The 9,458-nt window shown below is 58.3% G+C and overlaps 1 protein-coding gene across 1 annotated transcript; it reads right to left on the bottom strand.

Moving 5' to 3' along the window:
- Positions 1–332: 332 nt before the first annotated feature.
- PRDM13 (PR/SET domain 13) lies at positions 333–7,012 on the bottom strand. Its single transcript, XM_051778198.1, has 4 exons — positions 6,872–7,012; positions 5,058–5,189; positions 4,839–4,959; positions 333–1,807 (listed from the first exon to the last, which is right to left on the bottom strand). The coding sequence occupies exons 1-4, from the start codon at positions 7,010–7,012 to the stop codon at positions 333–335; spliced, it is 1,869 nt and encodes a 622-aa protein (XP_051634158.1).
- Positions 7,013–9,458: the final 2,446 nt, after the last annotated feature.

The following is a 9,458-nucleotide window of genomic DNA, read 5'->3' as shown; positions in this document are numbered from 1 at the left end:
ACAAAGATACAATAAAAATATATGGCCACGGAAATGCGGGCGCCTATGGGGATGCAGTGCCTGTCCAGCGGGATCCCGAGCCCGCCAAGGTTTCGTCCTCCCACCCCTGTCCCGATACCGCGGCTGCAGCGCCAGAGGCGACGCTGCGGAAGGAGCCCGGGGACGCCCGCGCACCCCAGTCCGCCCCGCCGGCAGCGGCTGCCCGATAGCCTGCTCTCCCCCGCGACGCGGCCTCCCGTGGGACCGCCTCGGGAGGCCGGGAGACCAGAATAAGAGGGAGGGGGGGCTGCAGCGCTCCCCTCGCCCCTGCCCCACCGCGGCCGCCTCTCGCATCACTGCTCGCGGTGCCGGCTGCCGCTCTCCGGGTCGCTCTGGTCGTCGGTGAAGCAGACGTCCACGTCGCTCTCGTTGTCAGTCTTTTGCTCCTGCTCGGGTTGCGCGTAGCCAGAGTCACTCTTGTCCTCGGCCGCCTTGCCGAGGCTCTGCCCCGGGTGCCGGGACTTGACGTGCCGCTCCAGGTCGCGGCGCCGCACCAGCACCTTCCCGCAGTACTCGCAGCGGTAGGGCGTGTTGCCCTCAGCGTGCAGGCGGATGTGTTTGTTGAGGTTGCTGGGGTCCCCGAAGGGCCGCAGGCAGACCTTGCACTTGAGCGGCTTGTAGCCGGTGTGAGTCCGCATGTGGATCTTCAGCCCGTACTTTCGGGAGTACAGCTTCCCGCAGTAGAGGCACAAGTGCCCGGTCTTGGGCTTCCCTCCAGCCGCCCCCGCTGCCCCCGCCGGCAGCGCCTCCAGCCTCCCGCGGCCCTTCTCGGCCGCCAGCTCGGAGAGCTGCTGCGTGTGCATGGCAATCTCCCGGTCGATGCTGGCCAGCGAACCCAACTCGGCAGCGTGCAGCCCCGCTGCCGGCCCCGCAAAGTACGACACCGACTCGGGGTACTTGAGGAGGCCGCCGAGGTGCAGCTTTAGCGGGTAGTAGGGCGCGGCGCCGTAGAGCAGCTCCCCGTTGTAGACGGTGAGCGGCATCACGGGCAGCCCGCACTCTCCCGCGTACGCCTTCAGCCCCTCGAAGGGCGGCAGCGCGAAGCGCTCCAGCGCTCCGCCGGACAGCGGCGGGTAGCGGGCGGGCGGCAGCGCGGCCGCGGGCAGCCCCCGCTCCACCTGCCGGAAGGCTGAGGCTTCCTCCAGCGGCGACAGCAGCGGGAAGGCGCGCAGCCCACCGCCGCAAGCCAGGCCCGCCGCTGCCGCTGCCGCTGCCTGCGGGGCGGCCTCGCCCGGCAGCGCCCCGCACTTGGGCGGTGCCTCGGTGGCGGCGCGTCCCGCCTTCAGTCCCCCCAGCAGTTTGGAGAAGCCGAGGGCGGCGGCGCCCCGCGCCTCCTCCCGCAGCGACCCGGCGGGGCGGAAGGCCGAGCGTGCCCCGGGGCACAGTGCCAGCCCGTTGCCGCCCGCCGGCCCCAGCAGCGGCCCCGGCCCGCGGGCAGCCCCCACGCTCATGTCCAGGGCGCGCTCCTGCTCCTCCTTGCCCGTCGCCCGCTTGGGCAGCGCCGGTTTGGCGAGCGGCGGGGAGGCGGCGGCAGACTCCCGCTTGACGGCCTCCCGAGGGCCGCAGCTGGGCGGCGGGTGCCCGCGCAGCGAGGCGGCCGGCGGCTCCTTGGGGGGGAGGCCGAAGGTGGTGGCGGCCGGCCGGCCGTGGTCGTGGTGGAGGAAGGGCCGGCCGTGGCTCAGCGCGCAGTGGAAGTGGACGTGGGCCTTGAGGCTGTTGGGGTACTTGAAGGTCCTCCAGCAGTACCAGCAGATGTACCGCTCCTCCCCTGCAAAGGCAAGCGGAGGGACCCGTCAGCGGTGGCCGCGCATCCCCGCGCATCCCCGCGCCCCCTCAGCCTCGTCCCGCCCCCTCCGTGCCGTGCCGGGATGCGGAGCGGTGCAGGCTCACGCGAACGGGGCGCCGTAGGGCCGGGGGGAGCAGCTGCCGCCGCGAGTCCTCTGTCGGGGGGCCCATCTGTTGGCGTTTGCAGAGGAGGTAGCGTATGTCAGGGAGTCGGCTGCACCGAACAAAGGCCAATCTAATGATCGTGAGCCCCTCATTAAGCGGCGAGACAATATCCGATATGTATGGGCCATATGTAATCGTTCCCTTTCAGAGGACAATGCCCTTTGTGCCCCGTCCCCTAAACATTTCGGCTTCTCTGAAGCGGAACAGACCTCGGTAGCTGGGCTGTGATGGCTGCCCGACACCACAGAGGCTTAGGCTCCGCTTTCCTCCTCCTGACCCTGCTTGTCAGGAGAGTCTTCCCAAGGAGGAGCATCTCCCCAGCCCCGATGGTGAAACGCTGCCTCTGTGGCCACCTGTCTGGGAATATCTTTCTTTATTTCGTTATTTCTCTCTCTCTCCCTCACTCTCTCTTCCTTGCTTCCTTCCTTTCCAACTCGCTCTCCCTCACTTTCCTTTTCCTCTATCCTTTCCCTGACATTTTCCTTCCCTTTCTCCTTCTTCTCTCTCTTCTCTCTTTTCCTTTCTGCTCTCTACATGTATCCATCTTTCCCTCTCTCATTTCTCCCAGTCACCACAATACAACAATAAGCCCACGAATTTCTCCCTGAGCCCTTGCCCACCCTGATAGTCCCCAGCTGATTCTCACCCCACAGTTTAATGCACCGGAACGCCAAAGGTAAGGTCAAGTGCCACACGGAAATGAGAACCTATTCCAGGCCTGAGGCCAGCTCCTCACGTTTCGGGGAACCCCGTGGGGAACGATGGGGATAGAGTTGTTTCACTGCGCGACGCGTCTGTCGGGGCACACGGGGGGCAGCGGGTCACCGAGGTGGACACGATGGTCGCGACCAGCCTCCCTAGAGGGCTTTGGATAGGCATCACTCGGTTGCCGCTGCGGGTGGAAAACGAAATCTTCACTCTCCGCGGGAAAGTCGGGAGCGAACTCGCGTGGAAGGATCCGGCGCTGTTGCGTGTCTTGCCGCCTGTGTCCTCGCCTCCGTGCGCAGCCCTTCCTCACTTGCCATGGAGAGGCGGTCCCGGAATCTGCAGCGTTGTGAAGTCGTTGGAAGCTGTTTTTCCTCCCGTCGAGGAGGGAGGGAGGGAGACGGGACCGTGTCTGCCCGGGCCCCGGAGAGGCAGAGGCCGAGGGAGGAGGAACCACGGCTGCAATCCTACTGCCATGCATCGGAAAAAGGGTAAAGGAATGGCGGGGATCGAAAAGAATGTGGCCACGGATCTCCGCGGGCTCCCACCTGCAACCTTTTCTTGCCTTTGCGGGTCTCTCCAGGGTCTATCCTCAGAAGAAAAAAAAAAAAAAAAAAAAAAAATTTCTTCCTCCCTCTTTATTCGGTTGGTAGGGGTTTTGAGGTTTGGTTTTGCTTTGGGTTTTTTTGGGGGGGTTTCAGCGTATTATCTTTAAAAGAAGAGCACTTCAGCATACTGTTACATTTAGTCCGTATTAATTAGTCTGGAAACTGTAGGGTCGGAGACACAGCAGATCCCTAGGGTCAATCTGCAACTCAGCCTTGTTTCGACGGGACGAGGAAGATGCCACAGGCTGGGAGCCTCTTGCAAACTTGAGTTCTCTTGCCTTTATTTCCTCTGAACAGCACTGGTACCCATCTGCAGACAGGAACTGCTGCAAAGGGGGAGATGGGGACACAACCCAGCAGTGTGTCCTTTCTTGCAGCCGAAATTTCTGCTAGCTTTTCGAGGGGGTGACCCGCCGCAGACCCATGGCCTCATTGTCCTTAGGTGTGGGGGGGGACAAAGACGTGCCCAAGAGTTTCTTTTCCTCGTATAGCTTCAGTACAAGGAGGGATTTGGTCTCTTGCGCATCGCACAAGTCGATGGGACATAGCAATCAGAGCCCGGCGTTCCGCCAGCCATCCCTTCGTGCCGGACCCTGGTCACCCTGCGGAGCGGCCAGCCGTGACAGGGGGAGGGGGCAGCCCTGCCCGAGTCGTGCCCTCGCTCCCTTCCCGGGGACACTGCCAAGATGAAGGGTCTTCTCCGTCGAGCAAGAGCGGACGGGGTTCCCTCGCCGCCCACCGAGCCCGAGGGGAGCGAATGCCGGTAGCAGGCTGCTACCGCTACAGACGCCCTGGGGAGCGGCCGGACACGGGATCAACGGGAGGGGGTGCCCGCCGCAGGAAAAGTCCGACAGTTGAACACTGAAGCCTTCCGTCTTCTTTTCCTTCGTTTAATGTGCTGCCAACTTATCATTTTGTTAACACCCGTGTAATTCCAACTAAGAATCAGTTGGTGGATTGAAACAGGCCGTCCCAGATGGGTGTCTTCCCCTTCCCAGTATCCTGGGATATCCTGATCTGAATGTGATTTGACACCGGCTTAACTTTTTAACTAATGCATCCTAGTTTACAGGGACTGCCTAGTACCCGTTTTGACTTGACTATGTGAATCTGCCCTCAAGAGAATCCGAAAAGAGTCTCTGAAACTCTGACTGAGAAGCACGGAAAGCAAACCCGTTTTTTTTAAAAACTATTAAGCCAAATTGCTGTCTCGCGTAACAACCATAGCGATGTATCACAGAAATCCCATTTGCCTATCAAAGGATCATTAAATCGTGCCGATGACGGAACGACTCGACGGACGGGGGCCTTTCCATACGTTACTGAGTTAATAGATCACCCTTTAAATATAAGCAGATGGAGTCTTATTGTAAAGGGTGTCGGGTTAAAAGTCACTGCAGCTGTACTGGCATTTATTTTTCTGAGAGCCCGCGTTTGCCTGCCGCAGTTTGAGTTCCCGTCAAAGGTGTCAGTTAAAGAGGGTTTGTTCTGTTTCGTTTAATTTGGTTGCTCTGAAATGAATGCCCGCATCTGTACCTTTCTCGTCGTGCGTCGGGGTGGCCGTGACGGGGATGTCAAACCACTGCGCCAGGGGGTTGGAGTACCAGACGGTGAGCTCCTCTCCCGGCTGGACATCTCTCAGCGCCCGGTAGAAAATCTGGGAGGGTGAGAAAGGAAACTTCTTCAGGAGGCTTGAGAGGGGAGGCAGGTGACAGAGAGTGGTGCCAGGCCAGCCCGGAGCCGCGAGTGAGATACCTGTCCTCCTGGCAGATCCGCAACAGCCTCCAGTGTCTGCTCTTGGGAGTTTCGGGCAGCCCGAATTAACCCTATCCACTCCAAAGCTGAGCTCCCAGCTTCATCCACTAATTCCCCTCTCACCATCCGCACCTGAAAGACAGGCGGCACAGCTGTCATTTTCACGTCAGATGAAACACAAAGAAAGCAAAAGGCTTACCCGTCTCCCTGCTTGTCTGCCCGCTCTGCCTTGCCTGGCGATCCCGGTTCCCCGAGCTAGGCAGGGGGCTGAGCATCGCAGCTGGAAGCAGCGGCGAGAGCATCTCCTTTTGCCGCCCGTTTGATGCTTCCATCCCCACCCATCTTTGGGTAGGATCTTCCTCGGCTCTCAGGTGCCTTAGGAGAGCTGAGGCTGCCCTGGAGGAAGTTGCTGCTCTGAGGGGTAAGGATGGAAAACCCGGGGCCCGGCGGGGACCTGCACAATTGCGAGGGGAAATGGGGTTTTTCCCTTAGGTCGCACTGGTTCAAACGCACCTTGTTCAGTCGCAGCTTCTGCACTGAGCTTAACGCAATATTAAATGCCCAGTTAAGATAATTTTTTTAAGAGTTTGTGTAGTCTGAGTCTGTGCAAAGCAATTGCGGCATACAAGACTTGTCAGGAAACGAGGAGGGAAAAAGGGGAGAAGATTCTGCTTAGCTACAAAGTCCCTGTAGCCCCATACTTCATAATCTGCTTGCCCATACAAAGAGAAAATGAAGTGCCCATTCCCTGAACGACCGTGCAATAAAAGTAATCGGAACAAAGCAGTCTAAAGCGAGAAACCAAGGGAGCCAGATGAGAAATAAATTTGAGTGGGCTGGCAGAGCGTTTAAAAACAATTAAAGGGCATTAAAAATCAGAGCGGAACGCGTGAGCCGCTGCTGCCCGGGGGGTGGAAGGAGGGGTCTCATCCGCAGCCCCCTGAAGAGCCTGATGGACGGGGCGAGAGCCCTTCACCGCCTCTTCCTCGATCCTTCCCGGCTCGGACATGGACTGACTCCGAAGCCGGTAGCCGGCTGTCCGTCATCCCTTCCGCTCCGGCTGTGCGTGTTATTTGCAGCTCCGGGAGCAGGAGACGGTCTGAGGCTTTGGCAGGAGGTCGAGCTGCCCTGAGATCTGTGACCCGCACCCCGTCTCCGCCTCCGGAGTAGCCCCGGCTCGCTCCCCTCAAGCTCCCCTCCGGCCCAAGCCAAAGGACAATCGGCCGAGGAGAGGGATGGGAGGCACGAACCCGAGCCAAACGCAGAAATAAATTGGTGCATCTGCTCCTTTCCCGGACAAAACACGGGGACTGTGAAAGCCACATGCCCCCGTCTCGACGGAGCTCCAGGGTCGAGGAGCCGGCCGTAGCACGTCCTCGCCCTACTGGGCAATACCCCAATGAGTGGAACCCCGGGGGGCGGGGGCCGGCCGGCGGGACTAGGGCCCTCCGACACCGGGCACGGGGCTCAGACGACGCTTCCAGCACGTCTATGTCCAAGGCGGGGGCGGGCGCGTCCGCTCCTCCGGGAGAGCTCCCGTATCCCCCGGCCTCGCCGCGGAGGCCGGCCGCGCTGGGGACCCCGGCGCTGAGGAGGAGAGGGAGAGGGCACGGGCGGGCAGGCTTTCCTGGCAGAGCCACGGGGAGACATCTCAGGACGCTCTGGAAACGCTTCCCTTTCCTTTCCTGGCTCACTCTAAGAAGGGAAGATCGAAGAGAAACGGGAGAAGAGCAGCCTCTTCTCCCAAAGCCGGCTTCCCCCGAGCCAATGAATAATCAAGGTCCAGCAGTGCAGGAGAGACCATAGGAAAATACCTTTTTTTTGGGTCCTGGCTCCTTGCGATCTGACAGGTACTTGCCCAGTTTGAAGGTGCCCGGCACAGGACCCAAGCGCAGCCCAGCCGGGATGCAGCTCTCCGCGCTGACGCTGATGGCCGGAGCCCTGCTGGTTTGCATCGCTGCCGCTGGGTGTGAGCGCTCGGGAACCCCAACTACTTAAGGGTGCCGGAGTGACAGCGGCAGGCGGCGGGAGGATGAGCACAGGCGTATCTCCGCCCGCAGAGTGACGCGGCGGTGTGTGGACGCTGGCTTTTCAACGGGAGCAGGAGGGGTACCCCTTGGCAGGGGGATGCTCTGGGGCGCAGAGTTTGGTGAGAGAGTTTGGCTCCTCGAGCAGCTGCGGAGTCCCATCCAAGAGGGTCACATGGAGCCTTTCCCTAACCCTCCTGCATAATCAGGCGGAGTGAATGGCTGGCAGACAATGGGCCAGGCGACCTTCCCATTCCTAAAAATCCAATTTGTCAAGGGCAAAGAAAAGGCGCTGGTGAATCAAAGGTCTGGAGGGACCATTAATCCTCAGCATGGGGTATTGTCCCCGAGACAGTTACGATATTTTAAGTGACAAATCCACTGTATAATTTCTCCATAAATTTTGCTTCCTTTTATTGTTCCCCGACAAACCAGTTTTGGAAAATAAGTGACTATTTTAAGTCTACTTGGCTGAGCCTTTTGAGGCTTAATATACTTCAAAGATTTTTAATTCTCTTCCCTTTGCTTTATTGTAAAGGAGATTAAACAAAGAGATGGGGAATGTTTTGAGGACTTGTTAACTTCTATTGATTCCCGGCGTGTGCCATACAGAATTTGGGCAGGTACTTGATGGGAAAACACCAGAAAATACCTACACTTTTTTTAAAAGAACTACCATATTACCATTTCAGTGGTTTGGTTTCAGGCCAGTAATCTGTTCAGAAGAGCTTTGATCCTTAAGGAGGATGAATAGCACAAAATATGAGACGCCGCAACCCTTGTAAAACAGAAACCGCTGCACCTGCGAGTGCTGGGGAAGTTGTGCCTGTAGTTCGTGCGATTAAGAAATAGAGACAGGAGGAAATAGAGACATACAGCCACCAGGAAACAGGAAGGTATGGATAGCAGAAAACACAGATGTCTAGCAAACTGCGTGCAGCTGGATTCCTCGTTTAATACATCCGCAGCTTCCTTGCCCACACGCAAAATTTCTTGCACTGAGATCTCTTTTGGAGGTGGAACCTGCAAAAAGCGACTTTAAATAAAGCCAGAACGAAGCTTTTCGGACAGTGTCCGCCTATGTCCCTCCTCTTCGCATAAATATTTTAATTAAGATACAACGAAGAGCTAGGATTAAGTCAGCTGGATAAATGTCAAAAAAATTTTCAGGAGCTGAAAAGGAAAGGTGTGCGACTTTTTTCTTACGTGGGTGCAACAGTTCAGATATACCTGTCAGACCAAGGAGTACAGTAGCAAATTCATTCTTCCACTTTCTCTTTTATACTCCTGTCTAATTCCTGCTAGCAGGTTTTCTTAGCTCCATATCTCATAACACTCTAAAAAGGAAGATTTCTGAACCTTTCTCCTGTGGAGAAGTTGCAAAGTTACAGATTTTAAGGTTTAGGGTTTAGAAACACTTGCAGATATGGAACTTTTTTCCCCTTTTTTTTCTTTTTCCTTTTCCTTTTTTTTCCCCTGTGGCGTTTTTCTAATAGTCAGCCCTAATAAATTTCAACAGAAAAGCCAAAAATCTACGTTTAGAGTGCATCTGACGACACACGCCAGGTAACTGAGTAGGGTCTTTTCAAGTAAACCTGCTTTTTGCAAGATGAACCTTGGCACGCCGCTTTCGATGTCATCGAGTGCGTGGGCTCTACTCTGGATTTGTTTGCTGCCGTCACGAGTGGCACCGTGGGAGCAAAGGCCGCGGGGATGCGCAGGGAGGATGGGGACGATTTTGAACCGGCACCTCTCACCGACTGGCGCTCGCAAAGATCTTCTTTCCCCTCTCACTGCCCTGCATTGCACCGAGAAGCACTTAAAGCTCAGCCTGGCGAGTCATCGCCGCTGCTGCGATGACATTTGCCCACACCGGCCGCCGTTCGTTCCGACCCCTCCGCGGCAAAGCGCTGCCAGCCCGCCTGGGTCACTAGCGCCGCTCCCCCGGCCGGGGCGAGCCCTGAGATGGCAGCGCCTCTGCGGAGAGCGGCGGGAGCGCAGGGCTCCCGTACTTCCCGTCCCGCCCGAGGCGCTGCCCGTGTGCGCTGGGCGGGGAGTGAGAGGCTCCCCCGACCGGGAGGCACCGGAAAGGGACGAGGACAGGACGGGGTGCTGCCGCCGCCTGCTCCGGGGGCTGCTGACCGGCACTGAGTCCGCGCAGGCTGGGAATGTATTTTTAGTAATGATCCATATTGGCGCGCACGCGAGATAAATGTCGCGTCTGCCCCCCCCCCCCCGCCCCATTCCCCAACAGCATCAGTGGCCATCGGCCGCATCTCTCCGGGGTGCAACGCCAGGGACCGTCCCGGGAGCGGGGGTGGGTTCGTTTTCACTTCGGCAGGAATGGGAAGAGGAGGGGGGACAGGATACGGGG

Source organism: Manacus candei, unplaced genomic scaffold (assembly GCF_025592945.1).
Source record: "Manacus candei isolate 608988 ecotype Guabito, Panama unplaced genomic scaffold, ASM2559294v1 h1tg000011l, whole genome shotgun sequence".
NCBI lineage: Eukaryota > Metazoa > Chordata > Aves > Passeriformes > Pipridae > Manacus > Manacus candei.
Note: the sequence above shows the minus strand (reverse complement) of the source record. Positions and strands in the feature narration are given on the sequence as shown.

Excerpts from the sequence above, each read along its gene's own strand:
- PRDM13 (XM_051778198.1), bottom strand. The coding sequence starts at position 7,012 with ATGCAAACCAGCAGGGCTCCGGCCATCAGCGTCAGCGCGGAGAGCTGC. Across the intron at positions 5,190-6,871 it reads AGCCAGGACCCAAAAAAAAG|GTGCGGATGGTGAGAGGGGA; the intron begins GTATTTTCCTAT and ends CCTGTCTTTCAG. Across the intron at positions 1,808-4,838 it reads CCCGACGCACGACGAGAAAG|GGGAGGAGCGGTACATCTGC; the intron begins GTACAGATGCGG and ends TTGCCTTTGCAG.